Source organism: Primulina eburnea, chromosome 10 (genome assembly GCF_022965805.1).
Source record: "Primulina eburnea isolate SZY01 chromosome 10, ASM2296580v1, whole genome shotgun sequence".
Taxonomy (NCBI): Eukaryota; Viridiplantae; Streptophyta; class Magnoliopsida; order Lamiales; family Gesneriaceae; genus Primulina; species Primulina eburnea.
The window spans coordinates 26,305,788-26,326,156 of record NC_133110.1 but is presented as its reverse complement, the minus strand read 5'-3'; the positions used below and the strand labels follow the sequence as shown (position 1 = coordinate 26,326,156).

The window sequence follows — 20,369 nt, the reverse complement described above, 5'->3', positions numbered from 1 at the left end:
TCATTTCAAGTTCAAGGGTCCCCTTAATAGATCAGCATATGTCAAGAAGTGCTGCTAAGCTATACCCGTGATTCTATGTTTTTAGATATGCAACAACTTGACAGGTACTCATCAAATACCTATCAATTTCAACACGATTTTGCCTCGACCAAAAGTAAATGATAGACCTCCTCGCTCTACCCATCCCACACAAAGCCAGTATAATCATTACATGCTGAGAAACTTTATTCCCCAAAATGAATCGCATCACATGCTTCCCTTCAACGAAGAAATAATGCATATTGAACTAAATCTGAGACCAATCATTTCTATAAAGCATATAGGTAGATGACCTGATTGTTATTGGAGAAAATGACCATGGACAAGAACAGATGTGTTGCCAATAAAAACATGCCTTTCATAATATTGTGGCTCTTAACTAAAGTTCACAAAAAGTCATGAAATACCTTAAGTTCTGCACCAGACGCACCATTCATTTTCTCAGCAATCTTCTTCAGATCGATCCCTCGCATCATATTCATTTTCCTCGAGTGTATCTTCAAAATGTCAAACCGAGACTGATAAAGATTTTTCACGTTAGCCATGTGAATCAACTAAGTGTAGTGCGGTCACGAAGGGTGGGTTTAAATATCTTGGATAGAAATAGAAAAGAGAAAAGGAGGGGCAATAAATTGTGGTTGTTGTGATAATTAAATGTAGTTTAAAATGTAAAAGCAACTAAATGTAGTGCGGTCAACGTTAATCTTAACGTCAAGATAACGACAGGGACCGATTCAGGTGATTTTGGAAACTTGAAGGATCAATTAAGCAGTCAAAAATGAAGAGAGACTGAAATGGAAAAATCGGTGACCAATAAGGACGAAAATAGGTATTATCCCCTCGTGGGCCTTTCTTCGTCCTAGAAGATGAGATCACTAGGAAAACAAGCTTGGCGACAGCATGCCTCAAAGGACTAGTCTCTGTACCATACAACTCTTGTAGGTGTAGGAGATCGCAATATTTTCAGCATCCCCGAACTATCTTTGCAGTTCATTCGACATATAAGCAATCATATAACTTTAAGTTTAAAAATCATGATCCCACCATTTATCAAACTTACCCAATTCCTCAACAGGGGCATTTGTAGCTGCCACTATTGAAGGTGCCTTTTCGAGTACATGTGCTATCCTCTCGGAGTTCAGTATGATTTTTAGGTTCCTTAGCTAATCGTGGTAGTTAGGTCCGGTTACCTTGTATTGATCGAGAATAACAGATAATGGATTTCAAAAGACATCTTAAATATACTAGAAATGAAACAAAATAAAAATCACTGACTATTAAAAATATTATATAATACATAACATATGGATTTTGTTTTATTAATTACTTCCCATTATTTGACATTTTCACCACTTTCTAATGAAAAGAAAAATTTATTTTCTTAGTGAGTACGTAAGTCCCAAATGCTAAATCACGATCTTGAATAATATCACTCAATCATAATTTCCAAAAGGTAGATCTCAATTTCATCCTTATGCAGCCCTCACATATTTTGCATAACGTTTGATTATGACCCAATAATATAACATCGTTCATCTTCACGTTTCGAGCCTGACCATCAATGTTGAATTGTTGTGGATGATCACCATGAGATCTCCCAATAATATGAGCCAAATTCATGGGAGTTCCACCCAATCCATATCAAGTATGTGAATGGAAGTCACAATTTTTCGGCGCTATTATGAGTTAGACACTACCATGAGTAATGTACATCATGCAACCATCATTGATGGAATATAAGGAAAATTAAATACTTATAAAATTCTTTTTATGGGCTTGATATAATTTTGAATTTAATTCAAAATGAAAGATTTTAATTTAAAAAATTTGTGTGAAGGATTTTAATTTAAAAAATTTGTCTCATCATTTAATTTTAAAATCGTGATATGCAGGTTTGTATGTTTACCATATTATGCAACTTTTGTTATTATATTAATATTAATAGCTTATATACTGATTAGTTATAATATATCAAATACATGATAAATAATAAAGATGATCGATAACCGATAATTTGATTCATATCAGCCAAATATGGATCCAAGTCCAAAACCTAGGTAAATGAAGGGATGAAAATACAACAATTACAAAAGCTGCATTATTTTACATATCTTATATCTTTAAAAAATTTGATAATATACCATACAATATCTTATATTATATGAAAACATATTATCATTAACTCTTGTATCTTGTTAATATATCGCTACCCGCTATAATTAAAAATAAATAATAACGAATCATTTGATATCATTGTTGAAACATCATTTCTCGTATCCAAAGAGCAGCGAGAGTTTAAATTTTGTTATTTTGACTATCAAAACTCTAATGGGTGTCATATGATTCAATTAAACATTCATAGGTTGTTTAGTTTAATTTTTCTTTGCATTCTAAAGATGGCCCCAACTATCCTAGTGCTTAGTCAGTAATAGCATTTCTTGTATATCACTACAAATAACTTGAACTCTCCTTTGGATCGTCTAATCAAGTCCACAATCAGAAACTATGTCCTTCGTCAAGATCGCACTAAAAATCTTGATGAAATTTTCATGTTGAGAGTAATCGTCGAAGGGCGGGTGACAATGCAGCGACGGTATTGTGGTGATGATCGGTCGTGATCTTCTCCAAGGGCTGGTGGTCGAGATTTGTGCATGGAGAGACTTATATACATATTTCAAACTTTTGATGTGTGTTATTGTGTTTTGTGTGATATTAAATACAGTTTCTCAATCCCACTAGCATTCTACTTTAATGAGGATTCCATAGTTTTAATTATTTAAAATTCTCATTTTTTATTTTTTACTATTGAAAATACAGGCATAATTAATAATGATCAAATCTTCATAATACATGATATAATATAATTAAATAACCATTATTTATATAATTGATTTATCAATTAACTAATTTACTCTAGATTCCTCCAGAATATTCCATGAGATCTTGCATGATATTCACTACTACTCAATTAATATTTAATTAGCATAATGTAAATTTACTAATTAAATAATTGCGAACTCATTACAATCCCGATGGACTATTGGATAGAGTCGATGTGTCCATGGTAAAAATCTTGTTGATATAATATAAAATGAAAGTTTCGAAAAGCAAAAATTTTCACTGATTCATTTTTTACAGCTGCTTATTTTGTGAACTCTTTCGCTATATTTGACAGTTGTACTCTCCTCATTTAATTATAAGTTAAGCTAACTTCCACAACTTCCAATAATAGAATCTACTTATAAACTCTTTTGATCCCCACAAAACTAAAATCGTCAAATTTAACTTCTTGAATTTGACTATCTCAACAGGGACACACAATCTAATACTTGTGTAGGCCTCAATGGTCCAGCGATACAGTTAGTTATGAGTTCACGTGAGCTCACAACTAATGTGATCGAAACAACACTTGTTTCTATATAGGCTTACCCTTGTTTTCCCTATTCCGTGAATCACCTTTTAATCACAAGAATGTAAATACTCAGTTTATAATATATATCGAATCATTGCAAGAGCGTCTAGTAGCATACCCTATGTTCCCCTAGGTATAACTACCATTTGTCTGCAAGAACCAAATGGGGGATAATGCCCCACATTTTCGTCCTTTCGTTAACCGCTTTTCTCATTTCGTCCCTCATTGATTTTTGACTGCTTAATTAATCCTTTTATTGTTTTCAAAATATTCCCGAATTGATCCCTACCGTTATCCTGACGTTAACGTTAACGTTGACTTGTGAAAAATGGTAGAAAGAAATTAGCGAGTTTTCAAAGCAGTATCTAATTAGCGCGTTCTATTTCCATAACAGTAAATTTAAGTTTTTTTAAAACAAAAATTAATAAAAGTAATTTTATTTATGAAAATATTAAAACCTCGCGAATAACGACGGCGTTATGAGAAACCGTCGCTACTTAGCGACGGAGTTTTTAAACCGTCGCTATTTAGCGACGGCATTTAAAAAACCGTCGCTAATTAGCGACAATGTTTTAACTCGTCCCTCATTAGCGACGGTTTACTATTTCCATAAAATAAAAAAATTAATTTTATTAATTTTTTTAAAAAAAAATTAGAATCGGACTATGATAACAATATTAATAATCTTAACTAACACTTAAAAATTTACAAAAAATTAAGGTGAAAAAGTTTATCTTAAGTCGAAACTAAAATCATGTGAGAGAAAAAAATTTTAAGTGTTGTAAAGTGATGTGAATGAAAATGGAAAGAGAGTATATTTATAGACAGTTTGCTTTATGCTTTTGGTAAAATAGCGACGGTGATTGCAAAACCGTCTATACTTCAAGGTTAATAATATTACCGTCACTATTAGCGACGGTGTTACCAAAACCCGTCGCAAACTGTCTATAAATATACTCTCTTTCCATTTTCATACACATCACTTTACAACACTTAAATTTTTTTCTCTCACACGATTTTAGTTTCGACTTAAGTTAACATTTTCGCTTTAATTTTTGTAAATTTTTAAGTGTGTGTTAAGATTATTAATATTGTTAGCATAGTCCGATTCTAAGTTTTTTTTAAAAATTATTAAAATTATTTTTTTAATGAAAATATTAAACCGTCGCTAATATTTTGAAAATCCGTCGCTACTTAGCGACGGTTTTTATAAAACCGTCGCTAATGTCAAGTCAACGTTACCCCTAACGCCAAACTAACGGTAAGGATCAATTCGGGAATATTTTGAAAACATGAAGGATTAATTAAGCAGTCAAAAATCACAAGGGACTGAAATGGGAAAAGCGGTTAACGAGAAGGACGAAAATAGGTATTATCCCACAAATTGGTTATTGATAGCTTATAATACGACTCATTTACTCATATATCCGATCGAATCTATAATCATTTGTATATTAAGAGTTGCAAATGAATTCGATAATGATGTGATATATCTTTAAATAATCATAGTGGCATCGTATGTGTAACATCTTCCTATAATGCGCATATCTTATTCAGGTCAAAGATTTCTTGCACTATTAATTTATCATTATTACGAAATTCTATTTTTTCCCTATTTTCGTTAAATATATTTAGTTTTCGCATAATTTAAATAAAATACAGACTCATTATTATCATATAAACACAAGTATGGTTAAAGCATAACATGATTTTAAGATTTTATAAGCGTTACAAATTAAAAATAAAATAATGATTAGCCATTATCGTCATCTTCTTAAAAAATAACGCACAAGATATAAATAAATAAGATAATCATGGAGAATTAATATAAAAACTTCACTTACAGAGCACAGAGGACAAAAATACTTTAACTTGTTCGGATTTGTTTATAGAGCTGCAAATTTTATTTTAAAACAAGAAGATATTATATTGTTTTAAATTTTTATAAGTTGTTAATATTTTTAAATTTATAATATTTATTTAAAATGTCCTAAAACGATCAATACTACGCCAACATCTAAAAAAAATTAATATTTTTAAATTTTATCTTATTTTTTGTCTAATACAAATACTTTAATATTAAATATTTTATTCCCTGATTTTATTTGATAAGCAAATGCTGGTTAATTTTTTACAAATACATAAAAATATTGAGGTGTAAAAAATTTTTATTTATCAAAATTTGGAATAAGATATAAAATATAATATTAAAAAAAAAGTAAAATTATCGTTAGTTTTTATTATTTTTCTGCATTATACATAATATATACGCTAATGATCACGTAAAAATATTATTTGGATTTCATTCATTTTATGTAATCCTAAACAAACTATTAAAATTAATATATGTTTATTTTATTATTTATTTTGAAAAATGTTTGAATAGAAATATATTAACTAATAAATTTGATAAATAATAGTTTATTTTAAAATAAAAAATTTGATCAATAGTCATTTTTCTTACATAAGATATAGTGATAATTTTTTTGGTACATATTGTGATAATTTTTAAAAGTTTATTCTTCAGTGAGAGTAAACATATTTTTCTGGTCGATGATTGTGCGTACCACTTCAAGTTCAATGAGAGTAAACGTATTTTTCTGGTTTTATATGTTGATGACATCATAGCAATGATATAGAGTTGTTGAATGACACAAAGAAAGTTCTAGCTAAAAATTTTGAAATGAAAGTTATTGATAATTTATCTTTTGTACTGTGTATCCAAATACATCAAGATCATTTTCGATGTATTCTTGGATTATCACTGAAATACTATATCGAGAAAATTTTCAAGCGATATGGGTGAAAGACTATAAACCATCAGATATCTTTGTGGCTTAGGAAGACAAATTTAATATCAAACAATGCCCCGAGAATTATTTTGAGGAAAAGGAAATGTAGAAAATTCCCTATACTTATGTAGTGGTGAGTCTTATAGATGCTCAAGTTTGTACAGCTCCAGATATTGCCTATGTGACAGGAATGTTTGACAGATATCTAAGTAATCTAAGAGTGGAACATTGGAAAGCAGTCAAAAGAGTTTTACGGTACCTACAGAGAACAAAAGATTACATGCTCATATATCAAGTGTTGGATCAACTTGAGATCATTGGGTATACTGACTCTGATTTTTGTTGGATGCTAAGATAGTATGAAATCTATGTCGAGCTATATCTATCTCCTCTTTGGAGATGTCGTTTCTTTGAAGAGTGTTAAACAATCTCTTATAGCCTCTTTCACAATGGAAGCTAAGTTTGTAGCATGGAATATGGCTGTAAAATTTTTTCACGAGATTGCGCATTGTTGATGGTACTAAAAGACCACTAAGATTACATTGTGACATTATATCAGCAGTTATGTATTCTAATAGTAACAGGTGCTCAACGAAGTCACAATATATATATATTGACATCAAGTTTCTGGTTGTTAATTCACACTTTGATTGTGGTTAAAATTTGCTATCAATAAGGTTTAAGGAAGATCAGTTGGAAATAATCATGTTATAATCACATCACTTGAAATTTCCATGCTACACATCCACTTCATAATCCATGTCATTCAGTTATGTTGGCATATGTGACAATGATGGGTCGAGTTACTTTACGTTTAGTAAAGTCTGCTTTGATCCAATGTTGATATGATTGAATGACCAGATTAGTTATATATACATTTCGGAAATGATAACAATTTTGAGCTCATAAGGTTATTTTCATAAAATATATTAATAAAATTGCATATACAACCCACGTTGGAGATTGTTGGGTCGGTTTCATTTACATGGGCTTATATGTAACGTCCAAAATACGATAACGTAATCCAAATACATGCAAATCTAGAGAAAATAGAAAATGACTAATTAAATTGTTTTAATGGCATGAATTAATTATGGTGTGCATGATTACATGTTTAAAATAAGGTTTTTTGTTAGAATGCATAAATTATGTTTTAAAGGTTATTCGAGATGTGATCGAGGAATGGAGAACGGGGATCACATGATGGAAAATATTTTATTAAATAATTATTTTTAATTGTTTAATGTTTAGTTTATTTTAAATGAAATTTTTGAAAATGAAGTGTTTTTATATGTCGAGTCATATTTTTAAACGGTATTCGATTTTTGACAAAAATATGAACTTTTCGAGAGCTCCACTAATATTTTCACAATCTTTCCTGAACAAAATATTTTATATATTAAATAATGGGCCTAATATACTAGGTTAATGGGTCTAAGCTTGTACCATGAGTTTTAATTAAAATAAAGGCCATGAAACCCTTCCCAAACCCCATAACCACACGCCCCCTCAGCCTAAATCATACTAGGACTCTTCCTTCAGCATTCAAGCACACACAACACGTGAATATTGAGAGAAAGCCACGGATTTTGAAGGGAAAAATCAGCAAAGTCCTCCCTACGTCGACGTTCTTCACATCTCAACTTGTTTTTTGTGCGTAATACACGCAAAAGAACGCCTTAGTCTCTTTTTTCTCATCTATCACATCATATTATGTGTTTGATGTATATTTTCATGAACAATATGTTGCCTTTATACCAAAATCTCATGATTTTATGATCCAAAACTCATATTAATATTGCACCAAGGGGCTGCCATGATAGGAGCTTTATAAGGGACGTTTCACCCATGGTTTTAGAATCCTTAAGGGCACGACCAAGGGCTGGACATAACATGTAGCATGAGGAACAAAAATAGAGTCCTTGTGGGCAATGGCTCTTTGGCTAGGAGTCCTTGATGGCCACGGCTTCTAGTTGATGTTAGGGTGTGACCAGGAGACCTAAAGGGGCTGTAGGATGGTTCAAGGGGGGTTGCACGATGCTAGGTTCGAAGGGCTAGGTGATCGCGTGAGGAAAGGGGGGGGGGACGCGCATGCCTTGGGACGAGTTTGAGGGGCTGTGGATTTTAGGCTTCTCAAGCTCGGTCCAGGATGGTCCATAGGGGTCCAGTAGGGTCCTAGGGTGGTCAACTAGGGGCTGGTCATGGTGGATAAGGGTTAGGGCCGAGGGTTGCATTGGTAGATGGCTAGGGTTTTCAATTTAGGGCAAAGAAAAATCAGTAGTTGGTTTAGGCTTGTTCAACGGTTTAATGGGCTTGAATTGGTTTTTATATGGTTTCGCTAGGTGTTAATAAGCTTTGGTTCAACTTTGGTAAATTTTGGCTAAGTTTTGAGTCCGCACGAGTCAAAACCAGGATGTACATCTAAGTTGTGAAAACGAATTGGGAAATTAATCGAGAAGCTTAAGTTTATGTCTAAATATTTATGGATGTATTTTAAGATGATATGTTAAGTTGGAATCATTTGGGTCGTCTTTTTAAGGTCTAGGGATAAATTTAGAAAGTTAGGGTTTCAGGGACAAAACAGTCATTTTACACCTGAAAATGTTAGATGTCCTGACAGAGCTCTGAATGCTGTAATAAATGTTAAAATGTTTATGGAATTTTGAGATAAAACGTTAATGCTAAAAGACTTGTTGCATTCTTGTTTTAAAAGAAAAAATATTTGTATGTGCATGAATTTTTATAAGTGATGGAAATATGAAAAGTTAAAAAGGTGAATTGATTGTGACAAGTACGATGATATGTAAGGCCAGGCTCAGTTGACGGGTGAGAGTGTCGCTGATTTCCCTGTCGCCCGGTACCGTGGTAATTTGTAGATGGATCCATCGACCTACAGCTAATACGAAAATCACAATTGAGGATCTGAATTCAATAAAAAAATAAACGTATACGTATAAGATAAAAGAAAATATGATATGATATGTTGAAAGAAAAAATGCTAAAGTTTGTGTTCATGAAAAGCTATTTTAGTAAAAGTATTTTCAATTTTGCTTGTGAATGTATATATATTACATGTTATCATAATTAAGGCTTGCTGAGTTAATAGACTCACTATGTGTTATCGATGCAGCTTAGCTTGATATTGATGGATGTCTTGATGGTTGAACTAGCTGGACTAAAGGTGCACATAACCCGAGGATCGTCGCTAGTTTTCCGCAAATAAAACTATGTTATGAATTATGATTATTCAAAGATTTTTATCACTTATTATGCTTTTGGGAGATTTTGAGAGGATGTTAGATTTAAGTTTATTTTTGAAATAATGTTAGTTTAGGTTGTTGACGTTTACGGCTTTATGCTTTCAATTATTTTCTTTTGGATTTTGAAATAATAGTTGATTGATTTATTTTTAAAGTTACAATATATATATATATAATATATATATATATATATATATATATATATATATATATATATATAGCCGAGGGTTGCACACACAAAAAAAAAATTCTAATATATTTTTTTAAAAAATGAGTAGTGGACATTTCATTATATATAAATTATTGTGTGATGTGGATTGTCGGTTAGGTGAAGCCTAAAATTTAAAGTGATCATTTAAGGTTTTGGTTAATGGGTTAATATATCTAATATGTTGTCGGTCTTTAATGTATAGAAGCAAAAATATAATTTCTGTTTTTGTGCTGCACTAAAACATAAATATCATAAGATATGATAAACATTATCTATATATTGGTCATGGTCTCCAGATAGTAGGTGATCATGTTCCTTGTTATCTTTTCTAATTATAGAAAATTTATCTGAAGAGAAAACTAAAAGATTCTCTCGAAAGAACTCATAGATCTAGAAGATCAACCACTCGTTCTTAAGGCGTAAGGGTTATGGTTTCAGGTACACTTCTTTTCTAAAGTTTATGGTATTATTTTTTATGATATAATATAATGGATTCTGTGTTTATATGGATTTTCCGATAAAACATGTTTCATGGATGAAATGATGCATGACCAATTAAGGCTTCTTACAGATCGATATTTGATGATGATAGTATACCGGGATATTATGATTATGACGACGACTGATTATGGCAACTCATATAAGCAGTTCAAACGTGGAAGGAGAGGCGGCTACAGCAGGTAAGCATTATAAGAGTATCAGAACACACATGAAACTAATGCCATCACATGCACATAAACTGGGTTTCAAAAATGAAAAGAAGTGAAATTCTATATCTTGTTTGTTATATATTAGTTCATGATCAGAATCATATATCGGTTACGACTGAGACGGATGTGGGGCATTTGGCTTGGAATCACTGCTATAACAAAGTAAGAGACTACCGGAGGAAGTGAAAGAACACAGACACGATGAATTACTAGAGTTTGTGAATCTTGAGTGTTAAAAGTAGGTCAAGATGTTACTGAAATTCAACAGTATAAAATGTTATTTTGTGATTCTAGGAGTGTTTTTTGAAGCATATTAATTTTTTGCTAATTGGTTCACATTTTTCACTATTATTATTTCAGTCCAAAAATATCCCAAAAATTCTTAGCAAATGAAAAATAAACTCAACTTAGATTGTGAGACTGGAACTAATATAAAGGAATAAAGTTCTTAGATTCATATGTGACAAATTCTTTTGATCACACATTTACATAAAAAGAACTCTCTGAATACTGTGTATTAAGATTTTATCTTCAAAACGTACGTTCTTGTTTAGTATTCTCTGAAAAGTCTATGTCCTTTGGTTCTTGGAAAAGAAACGCAGAACAACATAGAAAAGAACTCTGTACAAAACAGCCCATCCCAGCATTATATACACCTTTTGCCACTTCAGATACTTCTCAGTCCCAACTGCAAGAGTTTCCAATATGTTGAACCCACTTATCCCACCAAATGTCTGGTTGGTTTGATACTCATTCATCAGCAGCCCCTCATACGGATAAGTCATAGTTGAAACGTAGTGCATCCATTTCCAATATGGTGGAATTTCATGGCTATTCGCAAAGTATCCGCAGAATAAGAAGAAAAGCGCGGTGAATGCAATCACAGCTGCATATCCGAGGATGTAATTTGGCACGACCGAGCTTACAAATACAACAAAAGAGTTTGTTGAGAGGAGGGACATATAGAGGACTAGCAAGAAGTACCAGAACGGACCGTGGAGTTTCAATGGGAACCAGACAATTATTGCGTAAACCGATGCCTGAAGGGCGAGGAAAGGAAGGTAGGTGATCAGTCCTGCAATGGTGTAGGATGACGCTCGATATGCATTGTGTGATGTTTCACGGATGAAGATGTAGCGTTCTTGGATGAAAGCTGGGACAGCGTCATTGGAGGAAAAGAAGAAGAGGCAGACTGTAAATATAAAGAAGCTTAGCCTATTTGTGATGCCTTGGACATCGCCTTTAGGATGCCAGAACATGGTGGCCATCATGAAGCCCATTATGGTTAGGACTAGAAGTCGGGATAGGAAGAGCTCCGGGGTCCGCCTGATGTTGATAAAGTTGCGGCGCATTAGTACCCATATCTCTGGGAAGAATGAGTTGGCAAATTTCGGGCCCAAGTTATGGTGCTTTGAGATAGTATTCGGGTGGACAATGCTATCTGTTCGGTAGTCGTCTTCATTCACCGTGTATTCGCTGCTATGAGGGGTTGGTGTGCCTTGCAGGATGTCGCTTGAGTATGTGTAATATCCAGAAGATGGACTGCATAATATAGATGGAAAGTTTGTTTAATAATCAGAAACTTCAGCATGGGGGTGTTTTTTTTAATTCCTTACCTCCTTCGAGTCAGGGCTCTGTGATCAGCATGATTCCTAGTTGGGGTAAAGGTCATTGACTGGTTAATGCTCCAAGAAATTGACTGATTCGACTGGCTTTTCACACTGTGATCAAAATCCTTCTCGTTCTTATGTACCGTTTGCAGATGGTATCGTTTATTCGATCTGTATCCACCTTCCTCTGCTGTCTGTTGATTGGTGCTCTGAGTAGGAGGCAAAGGCAAGGTTGGAACAACAGTTGAAATAGATGTATCCTCGTTGTCAACCAGAAGCGGCGGCTTCACTCCGGTTAAAGCAAATTCCGCTAACACCTCCACTCCGAGCTCCGACTGATCATATTCTTGCACCACGTCAATGAAGTACTCGATTGGGTTTTCACCTTTGGGGATTTTACGTCCCATCCGGCCTAAGTGGAGGTTGACATCCTTGGGTGAGCCCTGGTACATGAGTTGCCCTCGAGCCAAGATTATGAGGTGGTCGAGCAAAAGCTGGATACGGGATGAGGGCTGGTGAATTGTGAGGATGACCGTGCTTCCAGAACGTGCTATATCGCGGACCTTTTCGATTACACTATGAGCACTGGTTGAGTCTAGTCCTGAAGTAGGCTCGTCAAGGAATAAAAGGAAGGTCCATGTATGATGTCCACTCCTATCGAAACCCTGCGACGCTCACCCCCGGAGATGCCTCTCGTCCCTTCATCGCCTATATAAGTGTTTACAGACGTCTGCACAACTCAAGGAAATCAAGAAAAATCCTGGGTGAGACTCAAGTTCCCCCGAAGTACAAGAACATGGATAAAGTTTTGGTTACTTACAGTTAAACCGAGCTGTTCGATTAACTTCTCGACACGTTCCCTTTTCTCATCCCTAGAGAGTGATCCCAACCTAAAATCTGCAGCAAACATGAGAGTCTCATAAACAGTAAGCATGGGAAACAGCCTGTCATCTTGCATTATATATGCCGAAGTCCTCTTAATCAAGCTCGGGTTCACGTCAACACCATCCAACGATACTCGTCCCATTAGGCTTCCGCTGGCGATTCTTCCAGCCAAACCGTCTAAAAACGTCGATTTTCCGGCACCACTAGGACCCATAACAGCCGTGATGCACCCTTTAGGGGCGTATCCAGTTATATCATGCAACAAATCAGCTTCACGCTTGACCCATTTCCCATTAATGTCCTTCTGTTTCTTGATCACAGTATATGTAAGGTTGGAAAATTCCATTCCACCTGTAAAATTTACTCCTTTCCCAATATCTATTATCATCTCCGGTCTATGGTTATTAGCATTTTTCATCTTGCCAAATACCCAAAAATATATGTACTTCAGAATGAAAATTATGTATCAAGAAAGATTTATATCGATCTAGAATGGCTCGAAGAGTGTTAAAAGGGAGGGGTTATTGAGAAAAAGACTAATGAATAGCTGGTGGGGAGTTAAGTTCTAAGTTGAGCTTTGCATTGTGTAATCCGTTTGCAAGCTGTGTTTTGTTCGAAAAGGGAAAATTCCTTCTCGTTTGCTTCATCAACTTTCTTGATTTTTTCGTTTGTCCTTGCTCTTCTAGTTGCTGAGCCCATCTGTCCCATTTTAATAGTCCAATTTCGATTTCAAAAATTTTGCTCAAATTTTCTTTTGGCATCATATATGGGATAGTTCGATATTATCGTTTGTTTAGAACCTGATTTCTTACCACAAATCCAATTAAGTTTCCAATAACTCCTGATACTTCGGATGTTTAGTCGCCGCATGATTCGAATGACGATGTTTATGGATAATGATACACAATCAGTTAATGTACAAATTATTCGCATGATTGTACTACTAACTGTTCTACCTCTCTAAATTTGTTCTAAAGTAACATATTAATAATTATGTGATTAGTTTAATGCTGGATTAGCTTGTACTTGACAAGTTCATTGTTTTAATCGAAAGTTGGAATAATTGAATACTTTCTTCAGCTTTTGATCCAATGCTTAATCGTCCATTAGGTAATGTAGTTGAAATTGCTCCTGTTTCCACTCAATTGTAAAAAGGGTCATTTCTTGTGGTCGTTGTCTATCACATCATGCCCCGAGCTCGGGATAGCTGCATAAAAATTCCTTCCAAATTCATAAATTCCATATGAAGTGTTAATATTTTACTACCATCCAAAAAATTATTTTGCATTTATCCAAGGTCACCCATCTCAAATATTTATTAAAACCAGATAGGTTTATTTACAACACCATCAGAAATTGTTTAGAACTTAATAAAATTGTCCACTGGCTTGGCTTGAACTGTAAAAAGAGTTGAGCGTTCGAACATCGAAAATGAAATCTGCGAATCTTCGTCTTTCCGTTAAGCACGAGAGCAAGCAAGTCATTTCCTCCACGTACCAGAGTTCCGACACAGTTGCCTGAATTTATTAATCAAGAATTGTACCCAGAAGATGGTAACACTGATGCAAGAGCGAAGATTCTATCAAGATTGAGCATGTTTGAAGAACTCGTGAGCGCCATTGTAGGTGCAACTTCAGCACTGGTAAAAAATAATCCACTTGACTCACAGGCCCAGGTACATGACAGATGGTTTCAGACGCACTGGAGCGGGTACTATAAGCGTAGAAAGTTTGGCCAGATATCTAGTGGTATGCTCTTGGGATTACTAATGCAACCACGAGGACGTTGGGGGTGATCATGATACCCTATCACATGTGAAATGTGATACACCAATTCAATTAGTTACCAAATCATGGATCAAGGGCTTAATCTACACCTATGAATGAACATATGTTTTATATGCTCGATGCGGGAGTAATGAAAACTTTTATGAATCATTCTTGATCAATTATGTAATCCATGGTGACCAGAGTAGAATGCTGAGGATGAAATTTAAACTAAATTATTAAAATCAAATGCATGGCTCAATCACAAAAGAGAACTACCTTCATTCCCCGAATTTGATTGTTTACTCTGTTTACAAGCTCGTGGAAAATTTGGAATACAGAAACTTTTTACCTCTCCTATACAGAAGAAAAATAAACAAAAGTCATAAATATGCAAGACATGACATATGCAAGTTAATGAGGTGCACTGTCCTAATTGTTTGGCGTTTGTACTATCAAATGCAAGAAATAGAGAAAGAATAAGCAGCTGAAATTTTAATATACTCAAGATCAAGACAAGTAATAAAAAGTAAGAATTCCACTACATTTCACAAAAGTAACTTTATTATAGATACCTCTGGCAAGTAGTTGGGGCGCCCCAGAAGCCTCGCAAATGATGTATGAAGCATCACCTCATTATACTGCAGCAGAATATAAAGAAAAATTAGAAAATACTACTTGAGTTACTACCCATGATTTGAGTGACGGATCCATGAGAATTTAATTTCAAAACAAAGCAAAATGAAGGGAAATATCTCCACAACCGACTCCAACTAGTTTAGAATTAACGTTGGCATGTAAGAATGACGAAGTAGAAACTAAATACTAGTAGGATTTGAACTAGAAAGCTTGACCGCATATTGGAGAACTCAAAGGTTTAACAAATCCAAAGACCATTAAAAATAATAAACTAAATAATCATAGGTCTTACAACTCAAAATTGGACACAACACCATGCCAATTACCTTTCTCAATTCTAAATATTCTGGCGTCAGATTGCTTCAAGTGTTCAAGACACCATATTCTTCGATAATAAGACAAACATTCTTCAGTTGCACGAGATACCGAAACAGTAACATGTCAAAACAGGTCTATCTCGTTCTTACAAGCTGCTCCTCCGGAGCACATGGTATAGCAGTTAATAGTTTAGTAAGAATGGTTACAGGATCTGTTCCGGAGACCACCTGAGCATCATAAGCATGTTTCTGAAACCATAAGTAAGAATAGTGCATGAAAAACCAACTATGAAATCTTTTGAACTTCGAATGATAGTTTACCGAAATATTTTAGCAAATACAGTCAAATGTCATGATTAGATAAATAAATCATGAAAAGAGTTTTCTCAAGCGTAAAATAAATCAGCATCTAGTAAGTGGAAAAAAAATGTCACAACACAAAACCCATTTCTTGGAACAGTGTAACTTTCTAGAGAATATAGACTCGAGAAAGAGATTAATAAGGTAACCTGCCAACAACCTAGTAGTACTCCAGTAGAGTTCAAAACCACATGATCTAGGACAATATTTAAAGGGCAAATGGTCTCTGCAACAATTTTTATGGCACTCGCTTCACCTTCGATCTGGTAATCGAATGATAGCCGTTGCAACGAAAGGAATCTTACAAATGGTAAAGAAAGGAAACCAAAGGACAGAGGCAAACACAATAATTACCTCGGTTTCTGTGGCGGGAACCATAGATATGTGATTCGAGGCATGAAACGTACTAAAGTGGTACATACTAGAGTTCTGAAAACAAATTGCTAACCAAGAAGTTTATTGATATCAAGAAAAGTAATACCCTTAAAGTATTGTGCCGAAAGTAGCTACAGAGTGCAGGTTTAGTCCCAGGAATCCAACATCAAGCATAAAATGAAAATCATGTAAAGTTATACGACTGATAGGAAAATATGTCTTACCTTTACCAAAGTACGGCAACAATAAACTCTTCACGGATTCCCTGCTGGAAAATCAAGCTACGCGGGATAATCAAGCATCATGTGATGAGAAATGGAATTTTAAAAAATTATATTTCACATATATTCCAGAAAAAACTCTGAACTCCATATATCAATCAAATACATGACAGAAGTCATTGTTATCAAAAGCATCAGAGTCCATGGATAAAGATTATTGATTTATCAACTAAATTAAGAATTTGTAATGTTCCAACAAGGCTTTGCTATTGGGATCAGAAATATTCAAGTCTTACACTAGATATTCGATTCGGTATGTATCTTGTTTGCAGTAGGTTCAAATATGTCCCGATAAATTAATGTCTTTTGGCATCGAATGACAGGGAGACCTTTCAAGGTGACTATATAGCATCTAAAAATAGTCTCTTTGCTCAAAGAAATTGGCTTATGGATGCCAATGCCAACTTGCACCTTGATTTGAGAATTCTTCTCATGTTCAAAGTTACATATTTACAGATTGTGCCAAATGAGGGTGACCAGGTCACTGTCCATGTACAGTTTTGATTGAATATTCACTGCCCCACATATGGTTTTGATTGTATATCTAGTGAACTTTATAGATAATAATCACCAAATAGAACTATAATACAATTAACTTACGATATTGGAATAGAATACTCAGGACTTAGATGCAGAACATATGCTCGCACTGGAGGATTTGCTGCCTACACAAAAGAAAACTATTGGCTATTCTGTTTGTATAAATGAGTTAGTTTTTAAATTTAAAGGCTCATATCTAGGCTCATGAATTTTCAAGTCGAGTTGAATTGATCATAGAGCTCATTTTATATGAGATCTTATTCATCACCAAATACATGTAAGGACATACTTAATTGTACTATAGAGAGAATGCTGCATTAACTTTTTAGAGTTAAAAGGCAATTACATATTAAAATTAGTTCCTTGACTTTTAGGTGTCGTAGTTTTTAATCAGTATGCATTTAATGGTATACATTCAATATAAAAATACTCTGAAAAGTTTATGAAGTCGGCTCAAAGCTTTCAAAGGATCATATAAAAGTTTGAGCTCAGGCTCGAGTTGAATGATTCATGAGCTAGTTCAGCACTTCAGCTCATATCATACACCTAAGTTTGAGGAGTTCCAAACAATTATATGGAATATGCCCTCTGGTTATTTCATATTTACCTTAAGAACTGGCGTCACAGTTTCATCCTTCAATATAAAAAGATCTGACATTGACAAAGACTGAGAAGTTTCTCCTTATGGAAGAAAAAGGCTCCATTCTCATCCAGATCTTTCGCCATCTTTGCATATAATATTGAACAATAATAAACAACAGTCAGCAAGTCAGCATATAAGAACAACCGTATACTCAATGCATACTCGAATATGCTCCGACTATTCCAAATCAGAAAAAATCGATCCTGTTTCGAAATTGAAGTTCACTTCAACTAAACTGAAATCAGATTAAATTATTCAATGTCCAAAACAATACTTCAATTGCTGCTAAAACAAGTTAGCGATCAAACAAACTATAAAAAAGACTTACTCTATCACGTCAACTTCACACGACCCTTTAAGGACAATAACGGGAAACATCTAAATTCATAAGATACCAAAGTATCGTAATCTACATCAATATTCGGGCAACATTCATGGAGATACAGAAACTGAAATTCGATCAAATCAAGAAACTTGTTACCTGAAATGGCTGGCCCATTAGGGAATTGCGGAGCGCCATTTGGGTGAAAAAGTAAACGCGGAAATCAACCACATTACAGTAATCTTTGGCGAGCAAGAACAGTTATTAATTTACGCTAACTGGGTAACTAGAAAACCATAGTAAATGAGGTGCGCTGGGTGGGTGATTCGTGGTGTAGGTAAACTTGTATTGGGAATGCTTGAGATCGGGCTGAGAGTCATGGCGCTGAATGAATAGGACTTTGTTGAGAACAAAATAAGCTTTTTGGGTAGTATTTTGACGATGAAGTCAGTCAAATGTATTTGGCTAAACAAAATGCAATATAGAAAATCTATATTGAGTAGTTCGCAAAAATGTTAAATGAATACAATGTTTAAGATCAATCAAACATGAATATTTACAGGGAAAAATGTAATGATGATCATGTTTTTGGTTACTACTTATGGCAAAGCAAGATGGTTGTTCTGACAGCCCATATTGCATCTATTCTAATTATGTTATCCCTATGTGCGTTGAATGACGTACCGTTGATTTCGAAACATGGAATCTCATATATGTGGACCAAGAATTGACATATGTACTGAAGTGCTCGGGTAAATAATCGTGATGTGAGAACGAAGACAGGACCCTGATCTTCCAAGTCCAATTACACTGCCAGGGCTTAGCTAAGAGTCCGAGCTCACTCAACATGTGTTGGTCTGATCAACTTCTCTAGTGTTGCAAACCCAGGGATTGTTCATAATAGAGCACTTCCTTCCCCTAGGTTGGTTCTTACCACGACCTCCCTTATCTTTACAAATCCTCAGCTCGAGTCCCATGATGACCCGATGACCCAGGCACTTCTCGGGATATCACCACTCCCTCCTTAAATATTTGGGCTAGAGCTTCTCTCATTGTCCCGAGTAGTTAAATTGGACTCTGGCGGGATATTAGTTGATATTTTTTATTGTGAGCTGACTGAGCCCTAGCAGTCGAAAAGGCAGGTGTCTGACAGATGTCGCTTAGCATTCCGGACCCGTCATTTAAGCTACTGCTGCAATTTCTGAGATACACATCGTCTGTTTGTTTATTCCAAGATCAACGCCTGAGATCACTTTCCCTCGTATATGAATATTGATCGTTCCACCTTATTTCACACTTTTATATCCTTGCGTTCTTCTCTCCTGCTAATAATAGTGCAATATGGCTATGTTCTCGAACCGGGCCAAATGTTCTTTTGGATCGGTATTCCCATCATATTCTCTATTTTTTCCAACTTGTAATGGGCAGGCAATGGCTCATTTATTCTCTGGGCGGAGTAAGGATGCCCTCTTGAATGACTCGGGGGCTCAGAAAGACCCAGTTTATTATTCCAAATTTTTTACCTTCTTCATTAAATCTTCCAATTCTTAGGCAATGGTGAGGGACTTGGAACATTCCTAGGAGCTTTCCTCTTTTTTTTGCCTTGTCCCGAGGAGAGGACTCATCCTCGGACCCCTCTTCTCGGTGTATGTGAATGTTTTTGGGAGGAATTTCTCAGCAATGGTTTTCTGGACAACCATAAATATCCACTAGGTTAGTCTTTGTGGATTGATTGTGAAAGTGTGCTGAGCGGGTAGATTTCCTTGGGAGCATGGTTCGTCGGAACGATCGCGGCCCGGTCGGAACGCCCGTTCCGGAATGGGAACAGTCACTGACGTTCCAAAGTTCCATGGCAAATCGGTGATTGCTTTGTAACGTTGTTCTTTGACGTTATAGCGGCGTTTTACGGTGAAACAGAACGGTAACGGTCGGAACGGAACGTGAAAGTGGTAAGTAGATGTACCATCTTCAGCAAGGCTCGCCTGAATCCACCTACCAGAAGGTTGTCTTTGTGTTTTTACTCCTGGTATTTTAATCATCAACTGTATTTGATGAACAACGTCGTTTCTTGGAAAGTTTATCAGAATTCTGTAGTGTCGGTGATCATGGTTTGCTGAAATGGTATCGGAACAGCCGTTCCAGAACAGGAACGATGCCCACTTTGCAAAGTTTCGGGGTGTGAACATTGATGCTTTGAGGCGTCGTTA

General features: G+C 35.0%; 1 protein-coding gene and 1 pseudogene across 1 annotated transcript; both read right to left on the bottom strand.

Annotated features, from left to right (window-relative positions):
* Nucleotides 1-10,863: 10,863 nt before the first annotated feature.
* LOC140803867 (ABC transporter G family member STR2-like) lies at nucleotides 10,864-13,566 on the bottom strand. Its single transcript, XM_073159722.1, is given in 4 exon segments — nucleotides 10,864-11,966; nucleotides 12,041-12,665; nucleotides 12,668-12,764; nucleotides 12,855-13,566. Coding segments are annotated over 4 exon segments (2,178 nt in total). The 5' UTR covers nucleotides 13,338-13,566; the 3' UTR covers nucleotides 10,864-10,993.
* Nucleotides 13,567-13,866: 300 nt separating this feature from the next.
* Nucleotides 13,867-18,597, bottom strand: LOC140802817 (uncharacterized; annotated as a pseudogene).
* Nucleotides 18,598-20,369: the final 1,772 nt, after the last annotated feature.